This window comes from Vigna unguiculata, chromosome 10, assembly GCF_037176805.1.
Source record: "Vigna unguiculata cultivar grain cowpea cultivar isolate G323 ecotype 2 chromosome 10, ASM3717680v1, whole genome shotgun sequence".
NCBI lineage: Eukaryota > Viridiplantae > Streptophyta > Magnoliopsida > Fabales > Fabaceae > Vigna > Vigna unguiculata.
In genome coordinates this window covers 41744167-41759617 of record NC_140801.1, presented here as the reverse complement: position 1 = coordinate 41759617, position 15451 = coordinate 41744167, and the positions used below count along the sequence as shown (strand labels likewise).

The following is a 15451-nucleotide window of genomic DNA, read 5'->3' as shown; positions in this document are numbered from 1 at the left end:
AGTTTGGCCATTCCTACTCGGAGTGTGAAGAACCTTAAATATCTCCTATATTTAATAAATGCAGGTAGTGTGAGCCTTTATGAAATTTAATATTGGCTTTTATAATGTGGAATAATACTAGCTCAAGTGGTTGAGAGTACTTGGTCGTGTGAGAGGACTTAGGTTTGAGTCTTGTGTATGCTATTTGTGTGCTATTTTAATTGTTTATTATTTTAATAATAAACGCTTGAACATGATGAGTGATAATACAATCCTAGAATTATAGGAATTATCACGAAACATGGATTGGTTGAATTGGTTGTGCACTTGAATTGTTATTATGTGGTCATGTTTTCAAACCTTGTTGAGCAGGAATTTAACTTTCTTTTTACCAAAATTCTTTTTAGCATGAATGTGAAGGGTAGAAACCCTAGCCATCTAGAGAGCAGTTGAAAAGGGTTGGAAACCTTCTTGAATGACCATTGATTAACCATTAAACACATTTTAATGGTATTTTCGTTTTAGCCATTAAGGCACTTAAAAGTATGGTGTGAGGTGAGTATACGAGTGGAAGTAACGAGAGGAAAAGGACTTTTAGTTATACACCAACTTTGTGTATTGAAAAAAAGAGTTATGAGTGGTTCTAGAAGCCTATTGACGTGTGGAAAAGGGGAAGAAGACGAGAAGTGGGTTTTACTATCATCAAGGTTTACAATAGTTGCAATTGGAAGCACGAAATTCATGTTAGGGGAGTTGTACCTCTTGTTTTTCTAGTTTAATTGCGTAAACATGTATGTGATGTATGATTGCTTGATTCTCGTATTTTTTGGAATTGGGTTGAGTTTCTGGAAATTTTCTAGAAATCGCCCAGCGGGCCTTCAAAGCCGCCATGCGACACATACCTTTTGATGTGCATTTATGGGTTCCTGATGGGAACCGCCTGGCAGTGATGAACTGCCGCCAGGCGATGCATGGATCTGTGGAATAGGGTTTCTGGTGTATTTTCGCTGGGCGGCAAGATCTAGTCGCTGGGCGACTACGTTTTTCTGGTTTGCATAGTTTTTGTAAAACTGCACTTCCAATTTCGTTAATCGTCTGATTTAGATAAAATTTTGACAGGTGATTCCTATCATGTTGTTATTTACTTTGAATAGTGGAGATTTGAATTGGATGTTTGTAGCCAGAGATATATGTTACTGATGATTGGTAGTTTGAATTCCTTAAGAGTATGATTAGTAATGGATCATCAAGTGTGCTTAATTGCTTGTATGGCCTTGATTGCTGAATTTATATATATAAATATATAGATGTGTGATTGATGAGTATGTTTTTGGTAGTGCTTGCTGAGCCATGTTGAATATATGAACCTATATATTTTAGCTCGAATGTATGATGTTATAAGTGTGTGAAAAAGGCCAGTATTGATGACATCACTATGACCGAGTGTTGCATGATCATGATGGGTTTTATGAAAAATAAGAGAACACAATAATCATATTTTAAATGTAATGAAATTGCGAGGGCATGCAGAATAAGTACATAGTTTTGATTGTGTCTTATGTGGTGTATGTGAATTGTGAGCATGCAAAGGGTTGGGAAAATGAGAAGGGGAAAATAACGTGTATGTTGGCATTGATTTAAGATGTCAGTATATATGAATTATAAAAGAGAGGAATGTGTGCTTATACTTGAAAGATGCAAATGTGTTGTGATATTGTAATTTGTAGTATATGAATGTGTATTTTGATTTCTGGATGTTTGAGAATTGAATGGGTGAATGTTAGGAACTGAATTAGAGTACCTAAAACCAATAGTATAACAGTACTTGTGTAGCATCAGATGATGTAGAGTAGACCGTTAGGCGATAGTAGGAAACATGAAAGTCTTGTGTGTTGTGGCGCTCGATGGTGATGTGGAACCGCCAGACGGTCTACACTGCCATTTCGCCTGGCGACGCTTAGGTTGTGCCAGGCGATGATGCAGTGGCAGTGTGCGTTCGTGATACTTTTTGCATGGCTTGTTGTGTTGGTCCTGGTCTGGGATATGCTTGATATTGTTATGGACAGGTAGGTTCATGACTGGTGATGAACACGTGATAATATGAGCGGGGAGGTTCATACTATGATGCTCTCGTGTGAGGATACGAGCGGGGAGGTTCGTATGTTTCGTGCTCACACTTAAGGGCTGCTGCGAGCGGGGAGGTTTGTAGCTGTTGGATCACGTGTATGGGACTACGGACGGGGAGGTTCGTAGAGTTAGACTACGAGCGGGGAGGTTCGTAGAGTTGGACCACGAGCGGGCTGGTTCGTGAAAGCATTTGAATCCTTAAGACCAGCTTAAGTATGTACCTCGTATAATGCAATGTGCTTTTCTTAATTTTGTTTTGATGTTATGATGTAAGACTTGAATTAGGAGATACTGTGCCATGAGCGGGTAGGTTCATGGATGGTGGTGAACACGTGATGATATGAATGAGGAGGTTCATATCCTGATACTCTCATGTGGGGATATAAGTAGAGAGGTTCGTATGTTTCGTGCTCACACTTGAGAGATGTTGCGAGCGGGTAGGTTCGTAACTGGTGGATCACGTGTGTTGGACTACGGGCGAAGAGGTCCGTAGAGTTGGACTACGAGCGGAGAGGTTCGTAGAGGCATGACCACGAGCGGACAGGTTCATGGAAGTATCATATATCCTGAGTCCATGGTCAATTATTTGTGTGACTTACAGGTTGAAAAACCTTGGGGCAATAAGATCTTGGTCAAGAATTATCGAGAATAAAATAGTTGGTGTATCTTGATTTTATTAATTTATATGTTAAGTGTTTATGAGCTCATCCTAACTGTTTGTGTTTGGCGATGATCGTGTATTGCGTTATACGGAAGCAGATGATGTTGCAAGTGGTATTGGTGAAACATATAGCTGGAGTGGGGTTAGACTGGGGAAAAAGCTTTATCAAAGTTTTTATTGTTTATGGTTTTGAATAATTTTGTAAACATTTCTGTTACAGACTTTTATATATTGATTCGAGTTTTATACAGTATGGATTTTGGACCATGTTTCGATGAAATAAATGTTTTAATTTTCCTGCATTTTGGGAAAAGATAGTATAATAAATGATGCTTAATTATTATTTCTATTTTATTTATTTAAATTTGTAATATCCGACCAAGATGTTATAGACCAACATAGTTGTATGTTTGTATACATTGACATAAAGAAAAAATAGAATAAACAAATGAAAAGGGGACAAGCATGACTATTCCATTATGACAAAACTTAGAATCTCTAATCAAAATTAAAGTTTCACTTTGGTAGTTCATATGATAAAGGTTTTATACAGTAATCTCTAATCAAAAGTATTAGAATATATATTTTATACGATAAAGAATGTTAATAATAATAATAATTATTTTTTATGTTAGATATCAGATCAAGGAAGTATTCTTAATGAAGAAACAAATGATTTAGATCAAGATTGATAGTTGAAGAATCTTATTAGACTTTCATTATGTTAGACTTTATAACTATAAGAACAAAAATATTGTAATATTTCACTAGTTTGAAACTTTATTATATATCTTGAACTTATAGACAATGTTCCTTGTTTCTATGAACGTTATATCTAGTTATAAACAAATGTCCAAATGTTAGAATTTTTGCTTTTTATATCATATGTTTTAGGAATTATATGCATTCAAAAAATGTAACAAATAATATTCAGGGAATTTGAAAAATAAGTAAAAACATAAATAAATAATGAATTGCATTATAGGGATAAAAAACATTGGAAAATGACTTTTAGTACTGTCATATAGTATAAAGGCTTTAAAACTGCTGACAACTAGGAGAGGTTTACAAAACTTCCTCGCAAAGTACTAGGGGTTCCAAAATTGTCAATAACTACAGTTTCAAAATTGCCGGTAAATATTTGGGGTTCCAAAACTGCTAGTAAATACCAGGGGTTCTAAACCGCTGGTAAATACCAAGGGTTTCAAACCACTTATAAATACTAGGGGTTTCAAACCGTCGGTAAATACCAGGGATTCCAAATCGTTGATAAATACAAGGGGTATCAAAATCGCTGATAAGTACTGTTTTACCAAGGGTTAGTCAAAACCACTGGTAATCTGTTAATGATGCTGGTTTTTCTAGGGGAAAACAAATCGTGGTAACTCCTTTAGCGGGGGTTAAAATCCCCAAAAATACCAAAAATAACCCTTCATAAAAAAAAATTTCTTGTAGTGAAATCACACACAAGAAGAGCTGGTTGAAATGTTTGTCAAGGACATTTAAACACAACTTAAAGTAAACATACACATTACCGAAAAATACATTAGGATTTGTGTTCTAACAAAACTCTCATATTTTTAGTTAGTTATAGGTTACTTCAAAGGGATAAGGATAGAGACATATTTATACTAGGTTTTTTACACTGGTTCCTTTGAAAATGATACGATCGTATCTAAGAAAGAGTATGATCGTTTCTGAATTTGAATCTTCTAGAGGCACAACAAAATAAGTCAGAGAAGAACGCAGAATAAGAAAGGGATGGAGACACCATAATCTAGCATATTGATAAGTCAAGTGGAGATTCACTATAAAGATGTTAATCTTTGATAAAAACCTGAAGCCTATGCCAAGAATAAAAAGAATCATCTTTTTGACGAAATAAAATTCAATATATGACTTTTGGTACCTTTATATATAGGCATATAACTTGGAAACTTTATAAGAAGGTTCAAACCCAAAAACATAAACTAATTTATAAAATAAAGCTCAAAGCCCAAAAATATGGAAACATAACTAATTTCTAAAAGAAAGCCCAAAGTTGAAAAACATAAACTAAATTTCCTAAGAGTTACCCTTCAAATGTGCTTTGAGCTATTATCTTCATATTCTTTGAGTGTCCAGTTGCTTGTAGCATTAAGAGCTTTGAATAGATTTGTTCTTCCAATCTCTTGTTTTTTGCCCTTGTCATAGGTCCTTTGAATTATAAAGGTTCATCTTCAAGTTCTTCTTGTATGAAATTTAGGGATAATCATCTATCAGAAAACTTATACTTCATCTTCGTCATGCATTTGTCCATGTTCAAGCTTGAAGATGCATTAAATACTCTTCATGAATCATTAAATGTGCATATCTTCTCTATGAAACTCTTTGATACATAACATGACTTGTCATACATAGGTCATAATTTTTTGGGTTAAATATGTTTTTGGTTCTTCAACTTTTAATGACAATTGGAATTAGTCCTTCTTGAAAACTTTGAACCAATTTAGTCCCTTATCTTTAGAAATACGTGGATTTAGTCCTTTAAACAAACTTTTTTTAAGTTTATTTGACGTTTCAAATGCGTTTCTCAGTTAATATTGAAACAAACATGTGTCAAACAGTGTAAATAAACTAAAATATTATAATGAAATGTGTTTAAAACGTCAAATAAACTTAATAAAATTTGGTTAGAAGGACTAAATCCACGTATTTACAGAGTTGATGGACTAAAGTGATTTAAAGTTTCTAAAAGGAACTAATTCCAATTTTCACTCAAAGTTGAAGTATCAAAACATATTTAACCCTAATTTTTTCTCAAACTAGAGTATAGGACCTAACAAGGTTAACTATACATTATGATTTTGTCTTATCGAAAAAGTAGTTTGTGCTTAATATAGCTTTAGACATATTTTTCGAAATGTAAATAGTTGATTGCAAGATCCAATTTTAAGAATAATAAGAGAGAAATATTTGTTTGTAAACAAATAATAAATATTTATAAGTATTTAACCTCTAATATAAAATGTTTAATACTTATTGATTGTCCAAACAAACAAATTTTTATAAACAAAATATTTTATATTTATTCAATTAAAAAAAATGTGTGTTTGTCAATGATTCTTATAAAATCATGTCTTATACTAATTGTTAAATGTAGAAAAAAAAAATCATAGAAAAGTTTACTTTAAAATCTTAAAATGAGATTCACAATTAGAATAAAAGTTAAATGAGATTTTATATCTTATAAAATGAAGGGACCTACGAAAAAGTTCTACAAGATCTTAAATATTGTAAGATGTTTATAATAATATCAATCCTAATAAAACAATCTCAACAAATATTAATACATTAATTTGCTAGGGAGTAAGAGATATATAGATATTGGTGATTTGAAATGAAGACAATTTATGGTTGTTGTTTAGTAACAAGACATTAATTTTCCACTACGACCGAATGAATGATTGATTACAAGAGTCATACCATTGTCTTTTGAAGATTAGATACACCAAACGGCTAATTATTTTGGATACTTTAATATCATAAATATTTTATCACTTTTTTATTTTATTTTTGTTCCCATTTTCATACCTCATTTTTCCTTTCAAATATTATCTAATATAAGACTGCCTATTTTGTTCAATCTCGAAGTGTTGGAAAAATATAATGTTTTTGTTGTTTATATTATGACAATATTTATATTATGACGATACATAAAGAGATTTTCTATTTTGTATCCACATTTTATAATATTAGTTTTATCTTTAATTATTTTAAAAATTAATTATTTTATAAATAATTTTCTTTTAATTGTTATTTTAAATTTTTTTATCTTTAACTATTATTTAAAAAGTAATTGTACATATTTTTTTTTAAATTTTATATTTAACAATTATTTTAAAAATTAATTATATATTTATTATTACTCTTAACTTAAATTTTTTAAAAATTAAAAAGTAGAAACACACGTGCACACGATAGGACTGTGTTCGCTAGTGTTAATAATATTTGTTTTGCCTTTTAGAAATTTATACAAGAGTTTCATATTCTATCGATAAAATTCATCACATCTTATCATAAAATTTTAGTTTAATAGGTTGCATCGCTAATATTTTAAAATTAAACAATTTTATATCTTTTATCAAATATCTAAAAAGATTGAGTTTTGTAAGTTTTGTTTTATGTAGTTTTTTCTTTTACTTCTTTTTTTCAATTCTGTATGCCTTTATATTTATTAATTAACTTTTTAGTTTCCATTATACAAAAAATCTACGCATGAAAACTGATAATATTTTCATTATATAATTATAATTATATATTATTAAATAAAAATTCAAATATTTTAAAATTATTGTCTATATTTTATTGTAGTTTTACTTTTTATTCTGACAAAAATTTATATAACGACAACATCATAAAAATTAAAAAACAAATTCATAATCATTTATATGTGTACAAATTTTATAATATTAATATAATTTTATCAATATTTTTTTGTTAATTCAATTGAAATACTTAATTTTTTATTGTTTTTTACTCTCATTATCGTAAAAAAAAAAAATCCATTCATATATATGCACATGTGTATTCAGGTAAATACGTTGATAAAAGTTAAAAGTCTCCGGTGACGGTAGTTGTAAAGGGAAACAGTGGTTAGGAAAGTTGGTGGTGACCGTAGTTCTGTATCTCTGGCGAGTTCTTCTCTCAAATCTACAGCACCCTCCAACATAACTCACGGGAAATTCATATCAAGGTTCCTTTATTACCATGTATTATAATTGCTGATAATAGATCTGAGTTTCTTCTTTTAAATGTTAGAGTTTTGAAATTGATTTTTTGTATCATCAAATTGTTCTGCTATAATGATTTCTTTTGTGTGTCGTTGAAATTTTATAAATGTGAATGTAGTATATATTTTAACGTTTTGAATTGTTCCTTATGTTAAATTGCGTTGATTTAATTCTAGTAATCGTTTCGCAAATGATCCCGCCTTCTGTTGTTGTAATTAGTGTTAAATGTGATGATGTGGATCCAATTTTGTTGTAACCGAGTGGTACATTGATTTTTAGGTATTAGATTTTATGATTGTTTAACAGAGGGGTACATCAATCAGGGAAATTTGGTCGTTTTTTGTTTTTGGGATCTGGGTAGGTTTGTGATCTAGAGAAGATTAGAGTTTGCGGATCTGGAATTTTAATGTTTGTTAGTTGCGTTGAGTGATGTAGGTTTGGATGGAGTTTCTTAAGGGGAAGAGGCAGACGCATTTTTGGATGCATTTTCATAAATGCTTTCAGTGTTATGCTTCAATCAGAATTACTGTTCCATCTCAGTAATCTATGTTGACCTTTGATGCAAACTTTTACTCTGTGAATTACTTTGGTGAAACATAGATGAATTGTTTTGAAGAAAAGATGGTTGTTAAAATTAATGTATACATGTCAAATCTTGATTTTGAATTATTTGTAGGGTTTGCGTTTTTAATTGAGTTTCGTGATTGAACTTGATTTAGACACTGTTCAGTTACTTGCACTATTGCATATTGTTTTGGATGACAGGCCTAATGTAATTGTTGATGGAATCTTTTGTAGGGAGGGAGGATGGTGAAGATTGGTAAATTCTAAGAATACGTTGAGATGGTGAGGAAACTGTAAATTTTGAATCGTTTTGATTTAATCCGCGGAATGTTTGCTCATTGCATTTGACATCCTGTGTTATGTTTCAGTCAGCGCTTTTCAATTTCCACTCATTTCTAACTGTGATACTTCTGGGGATATGTGCCTGCACTTATTTCAAAATGCAGTTTCCGGCAATCCTAGACCAGAAAACTGGGTATATATGTCTTCATCTCTTGCCATGTGTAAATATGAGCTGTTATGCATATGTTGACAATTCTTCATTCGAGTGGCATAGCTGTGTAATAGTGTAGGTCTTATTTTCAGTATTGGTTTTGGTGCAATGTTGTATCTGATGAGCAATACTATCGATTGCAATGTTCTTATACAAGTTTGGATAGAAGCCAATAAAGGGAGGGGAAGGGAAAGGAAATAAAAGTTTACCTCGAACCTTCCTCTTGTTTGGGAGTTTATGAAATGATTAAAAGAAAACGGGGGATTTTCATTCCATGAAAATCCTGTTCCTTGCTAATTTTTATGAACTTTTTAAAGTTCCTCTAAAAGTAATTTTGAACATCCAAACAAAGGGATGGAAAATTTCTTGTTAACCACGCATTCTTTCCCCTCACCCTTCCTTTTTATTCTCAAGTGTTTGGTAATTTGTACATCTGAATTTACATGCTCAAAATTCAATGTATCATAAGTTTTTTACCTTGCTCCATTAGACGTGCAGCTTGCAATAGTTTTTTCATTCTTTATAACAGATTTTTAGAATTTGCTGACAAGACGTACATGTTTTTGCTGACAGATTTCGTGGTTTCTTCTGGAAGGCGGCAAGAATAGGTAGATATCCCTTGTTTGATTTGCTACTACATTGTTATTGTTTACGTCTGCTTACCCTAGAAATTTTCATTTGATATCTTCTATGATGATTTTTGCTTTCCCCCCATGTGATTAATATCTTACGGCATCAGATTTTTCGAGTTTAACATATTGAATTAATTAACTTGGACCAAAGAACATACTTGTGTTGATGACTTGCCCACTGGCAGTGGAAAAATAGTGGTAAATGATGAGTGATGCAAATATACAAAATTTGGTTGCGGTTCTGTCCTAAATTTACTTAACTACTACATCGTGATTATGCCTTTTACAGTTTCAACCCTTTTTGTTAGTATGCTTCATACTTGTCTCATTTTTATTTATCAATCCTATAGTTATAATGAAACATTATTCTCAATTAAGTATGTACTATATCCTTATTTCAAAATTCATCATTTTGATGCTACTTGGAATTTTCATAAATCTTCTTTTGATTGTTGTAGAGCACTCATTCTCAATAGTTCTAGATCCTCGATTCCTTGTGAGCTTTAAAATGCTACATTACAGTGTCATTCCAAAGCTGTTTGTGACATGGACTACTAAATTTCTAGCTTGGCCATATAGTTCTTGAATGTGTTGCTTCAAATTTAGTGCTGTACCAGCATGTTTGGTATGTTGTGGAATAGAATATGCAACAAAACAAGTGAGAACAAAAACATATTCAAATCACTTGCTCATTATGATCTAATGGGGAATTTTTACTCCTTGTGTTGTCTACATGTAACACTTTCTGTCTGGGTGTATGTCCCCTTTAGAATTATATATTTCATGAGATGTGAAATTTAATCACTGATATTATCTTGATTATACACGGGGTTGCTAATACAGGTGAACGGTTAAGCCCGTGGGTAGCTGTGGGTTGCTTTATGATGGGTGTTTCAACAATCTTCTTCTAAGGTTTTTTTACTCAATAGTAAGTTATTATTTTTTTATGCCCAAATTGATGAGTCAGAAGCTATTCATAAGGAATAAATATGTGTAATGAGTAATTTTCTGGCGTACATCTAATATTAAGAACAATTTCTAAGCGAATCTGGATTTTGAGTTTTGTGTTGTATGTCTACTGTGATTTCAAAATAAATTGATAAATACTGATTTTGCTGTTTTAAAAATATGAACTCTTTCTAAGCAAGATATATAGGAATGACACCTTTTATCATTGGTAATCATTAACAATTACAATTTTGAAATTTGATGCATTGCAGGGGCGTCCATTTTATTAGGGGTCTACCGCAGTTTTATGCACAAATTGCAGATCTACGAAATGAGAGTTTGTACTTACGATCTCATCGGAGTCCTTGACACAATTTGTTCCACCAATTGTTAATTATTTTTTTCTTTCTTGTTGAAATTAGGTGGAGTTTTTGCCATTAATCCCCACAGTAACCTCACTACATGAAGTTCAAATTGCTAGTTATGATGGGGGATAGTGCTAATGTCGATAGCTTTGTCCAGATTTTATGAATATGATGTTTTCGAATCTGAACTATGCTCTAACATTATAATAACTATATAAATTAATCATACAAAAGAATTTCAATTCTGTATGCCTTTATATTTATTAACTGACTTTTTAGTTTCCATTATGCAAAATATCTACCCACGAAAACTGAAAATATTTTTACAATATAATTATAATCATAATTGTTGAATAAAAATAAAATGTTTTAAAATTATTATTTATATTTTATTGTAATTTTCTCTTTTTGGTTAAAAACTTACAAGTTTTGTATAAAGATGACATTACTTGAAAAAAATCATAATTATTTTTATGTAGATTAATTTTATAATATCAATATTTTTTATTTAATTCTATCGAAATAGTTAAATTTTTATGATGTTTTACTTTAATTATCATAAAAAAGACCATTAGCATATGCGCATGTGGATTCACCTAAATATCTTGATTAATGTACACCCTATAAGAAAACTTAAAAATCGTTCTATTGATCAAATATTTACTTTTATTTAAAAATTGGATATAAATTACTTTTGTTCCTAAATATTGAGTATATAATTAATATAATCAATTTCTTCTTGTGTGGATTTTATTTAACGACCATATCAATCATTCTATCTTCTTTTTATCTTATTTTAAGAAATATATAAAAGTAATATTTTAAATTATATAAAAGTACTTTTTATTTAGTAATCTATTGATTAATTATGTGTTATTAACGTCTTTCAATTCTAAATTGTTTTAAGTCTTAATAAATTATTTAAATAGCTTTTTATTAGGACAATATTGTCTTCGTAATTCCCAAATAAGATAAAGTATAGTGTGTATTTAAATTAATGTTGAAAAAATTAAGTTTGGTTAAATGAAACATAAACTTCTTAGTTATTCAGATGGTAATCAAAACACACACATAATCTTCTTAGTTAACATATTTTGTTTTTTTATCTAAAATATATGATACATTGATACTTCATCAACTCTAGCTAGCTGTGTGGTTCTAAGAAACTGGAGTGTAGTTTTAGAATGGTTGAGCGTATTCATTGTACTTATTCGTTTCTCAACTGTTTGACCGTTGTTAACATACTCTTACGCCTTTCTCGTTTTAGTGTTGTTCCCTTTTTTGTGTCTTTCACCTTCTTTTCTATAACACAATAATCCTTTCACAAATAATATTTGTTTTCTTTCTCTGTTTGTTATCTTTTTCTATGTTCTTTCTTTACTACATTCTTTCCTTTCCTCTTTATCTTCCTTTTACCATGAGGAGAGTCATTATTATGGTATTAGAGCTCTTCTTTTGAAGAGCTCTGCTGTGTAACTCTAATCATCTTTCCTAATAATCTTATATCGTTTTTCTTTTTTTCTTTCTTTGTCCCTTTGTTTTTTTACCTTTTCGTATGATGAGAATTATTGTTAATACTTCAATTTAGATGACATCTATATTCGATACTTTTATAGATACTTATAATTGAAGTATCATAATATATAAAAGAATATTAGTTTTATAATGATATAATTTATAATTTTTTATTTTGACAATTTTATTACATTTGATTTTAATTTGAATTTATACAATAATAATCATATATTTATCATGCTTTTAACAATTATCGTATATTTTTTAATATATTTATATCACATATTATACTCTATTAATTTTAAAATAAATGTATTGGTATATCAGATACGTGTTGAATCTGATACTTATATCATATTTGTGTATCATGGTCTATAAACATTATTGACCTTTATATAAAAAAGATACGAATGTAATTTGTCTGATATTAATACAATTACTTCTTGGTTTTTGAAGTTAAATTTGGTCTCATTTTCCTTTTAATTTTTCCCGGCTTTTTGTTTATTTCAAAAAACGTTATTATAAAAGAATCATGTATGCACTGAGTCTATGTATATGTATAAATCCCATTACTTTTATTCCACCTTAATCGTTTTAAAAATCCCTATTATTTATCTTATATTTTCCCCTTTTCAACTACATGCTACCATCCCATAAGAAAAATGAAGAATCAAAAGATCAGGTAAACTATTTTTTTTCTTTTAATTTGTAAATCTTTTCAATTCTAGAATTGCCATTACAATTTAAATTTTTTTGTTTTAGAACACTATTTTAATTTTTAATATTTTGAAAAGTATTTTTAAAACACTTTTTTGTTTTTGTTTCTTTACTTCATGAAACATCTTCTTAATTTTTTAATATTTTAGAAAATCCAACTAAAAACTTGAACTTAAAAAAAAGTATTTTAGGAACAACTTTTTCAACATTCTTTTTATTTTACTTTTTAGAAAGTATTTTTCAGAATATTAAGAAAAAAAAAAGTGTTCACAAAAATACATTCAAAGAGTTATAAGAGAATAAAATGTTTGAAATGTTATTTTTAATATAAAGTAAAATAAAAAATTACATTTTATGAAATAGTTTAAAAATTTTCAAAATATACGTTTTACTTTTATAGCATCAACGTCAAAGTGTCTTTCAAAAAGTTGTAGTTCAATAGGTCGAAAGACTTCAATAATCCAATAAGAGTAACTTCTTTTTGTAGGTACATACATATCTTCTTGCACCTTCACAAATTTTTATATTTTTATATAGATAGTATAATTTAAAATAAAAAAATTGTATTTTAGAATATCTAATTTAGAATGTATTTTTTTATTAATTTATAATATAAATACAAGTTTTTATTCTATAATATATAATCTAGGGTATAAAAAATTACATTTCAAATTATAAAATCCAAAATAATTTATGGTGCTACAGGTCAAAATTGTGGAGGTGTAGAAGGAATGGCCTCAATTAATCCACATTGCGAAACCAGTTCTATAGGCCCAAATTTCAACTTTACTGGGCTCACTTTCTTGGCCCAAACGAAATTTTCTTAAGAGAAGAAATGAATAATGAGCAAGATATGATGACATGGCATAACGTGATTGGTTATTTTGACGTGGACTAAGCAAAGTCAAATTTCTGCTTTTATATATTTATTACTGTAAACCGAAACAGTAGAACGAGAAACGAGTTGGTGACCGTAGTTCTATATCTCCGGCAAATTCTTCTCTCAAATCTGCGGCACTCTCTTCTGTCACTCGCGGGAAATTCATATCAAGGTTCCTTTATTCCCATGTATTATAATTGCTGATAATAGATTTGAGTTTTTTTCCCCTTTAAATCTTAGGGTTTTGAAATTGAATTATTGTATCATCCAACTGTTCTGCTTCGATTATTTCTTTTGTGTGTCGTTGAAATTTTATAAATGTTAATGTAGTATATATTTCCATGATTTGAAGTGTTACTTATGTTAAATTGCGTTGATTTAGTTCTTGTAATCGAATCGTGAATGATCTCGTTTGCTGCTGTTGTAATTAGTGTTAATTGTGATGTTGTAGATCCAATTTTGTTTGCCTTTTACCGTAACAGAGTGGTACAATGATTTACAGGTTTTAGGTTTTATGATTGTATAACAGAGGGGTATATAGATCAGGGAAATTCGATTGTTTTTGTTTTTGGGATCTTGGTAGGTTTATGAACTAGAGAAGATTAGAGTTTGCAGATCTGGAATTTTAATGTTTTAGTACTGTTGAGTGATGTTGTTTTGGATGCAGTGTCTTAATAGGAAGAGCCAGACGCAATTTTAGATGCATGTTCATAATTGTTTTTTAGTGTTGTTCTTCAATGAGAATTACTGTTTCATCTCAGTAATCTATGTTAACCTTTGATGCAAACTTTTACTATGTGAATTACTTGGTGAAACATAGATTAATGAATTTGAACAAGAGAAGGTTGTTAAACTTAAACGTATACATGTCAAATCTTGAATTTGAATAAGATATACCTTGCTTTTTCATTCATTTGAGATTTGTGACTACTTGAGATTTTGTTTACTTACATCTAACTAACTTGAGTTTCTATTTTTTCTGGAGGGGCGGCTGAGTTAGCTTTGAGAAGATTTAGTTGTAGTAGTTGATTTTTTAGGTTTTATATTTTGTTTTTAATTGAAGATTCCTAATGTATGTATGAAACTTTTTGTGTCAGAAAATGGCTTTAGGTGGAACAGCTCCCCCAAGAGGAAGTGCAGCTGCTACTGCAAACATGAGGAGAAGAAGAACAGCCGGTGGTGGGGCCTCTGGAGGAGCAGCTGGAACTATGCTCCAATTTTACACTGATGATGCCCCTGGACTCAAGATCTCCCCAAATGTGGTTCTTGTAATGAGCATTGGCTTTATAGCATTTGTTGCTATCCTTCATGTGATGGGAAAGCTGTATTTTGTGCGTAGGGAGGCTTAGAAGAGAAAAGATTTAGGTCCATTTTTGGATATTTAATACAACAATCTCATGAAACAGTCTCAACTTTTCCTTGCTTTTGTATTTTGGTACATTCCGTTGTTATTTTTAAAGGTAAAAAACAGTTTAAATACTTTGTTAAGTAAGAAGAAATATTTTGTTACATCGTTTAGTTTTCGCACTTGTTGGTGCTTTAGTTTCCCTATCTCCCACGAACCAACTTGCGTTGCTATTTCCTATGTAGAGCTTGTCAGGGATAACTTGAAATTTTGGACATCAATTATGTTTTGTTGAAACAATCTGTTTGAGAATTAACAAATGTGTCTTAGAATATCTGTTTTCTTATAGAAATGTGGGTTTTATACATCTAGATGGTGTTTATAATTTTTTTGAAAGTTAATTTTATGTGAGAAAAAAAAAAAGAGTTACTCTCAAATTTATTAACAACTTTT

General features: G+C 30.1%; 2 protein-coding genes across 8 annotated transcripts; both read left to right on the top strand.

Annotated features, from left to right (window-relative positions):
• The first annotated feature begins 7344 nt into the window (after positions 1-7344).
• LOC114166473 (uncharacterized) lies at positions 7345-10729 on the top strand. 6 transcript variants are annotated; one of them, XR_014985224.1, is made up of 7 exons: positions 7345-7502; positions 8338-8385; positions 8472-8578; positions 9170-9204; positions 10072-10140; positions 10449-10507; positions 10599-10729. XR_014985224.1 is itself a non-coding variant. In XM_085667874.1 (6 exons), exons 2-5 carry the CDS (start codon positions 8383-8385, stop codon positions 10137-10139), a joined length of 213 nt encoding a protein of 70 aa, XP_085524000.1. In that variant the 5' UTR covers positions 7345-7502; positions 8338-8382; the 3' UTR covers position 10140; positions 10449-10729. The 6 variants fall into 6 exon arrangements, 2 of the variants coding, with proteins under 2 accessions (XP_085524000.1, XP_027907013.1); XR_014985223.1 differs by having other exon boundaries at positions 10449-10513; XR_003599934.2 differs by having other exon boundaries at positions 10072-10156.
• Positions 10730-13741: 3012 nt separating this feature from the next.
• LOC114166140 (protein transport protein Sec61 subunit beta-like) lies at positions 13742-15162 on the top strand. 2 transcript variants are annotated; one of them, XM_028050809.2, is made up of 2 exons: positions 13742-13841; positions 14751-15162. In XM_028050809.2, the coding sequence occupies exon 2, from the start codon at positions 14754-14756 to the stop codon at positions 15000-15002; it is 249 nt and encodes an 82-aa protein (XP_027906610.1). In that variant the 5' UTR covers positions 13742-13841; positions 14751-14753; the 3' UTR covers positions 15003-15162. The 2 variants fall into 2 exon arrangements, with proteins under 2 accessions (XP_027906610.1, XP_027906611.1); XM_028050810.2 differs by having other exon boundaries at positions 13757-13825.
• Positions 15163-15451: the final 289 nt, after the last annotated feature.

Excerpts from the sequence above, each read along its gene's own strand:
- LOC114166140 (XM_028050809.2), top strand. The coding sequence starts at position 14,754 with ATGGCTTTAGGTGGAACAGCTCCCCCAAGAGGAAGTGCAGCTGCTACT.
- LOC114166473 (XM_085667874.1), top strand. Across the intron at positions 8,579-9,169 it reads ATCCTAGACCAGAAAACTGG|ATTTCGTGGTTTCTTCTGGA; the intron begins GTATATATGTCT and ends TTTTGCTGACAG. Across the intron at positions 9,205-10,071 it reads CTGGAAGGCGGCAAGAATAG|GTGAACGGTTAAGCCCGTGG; the intron begins GTAGATATCCCT and ends TTGCTAATACAG.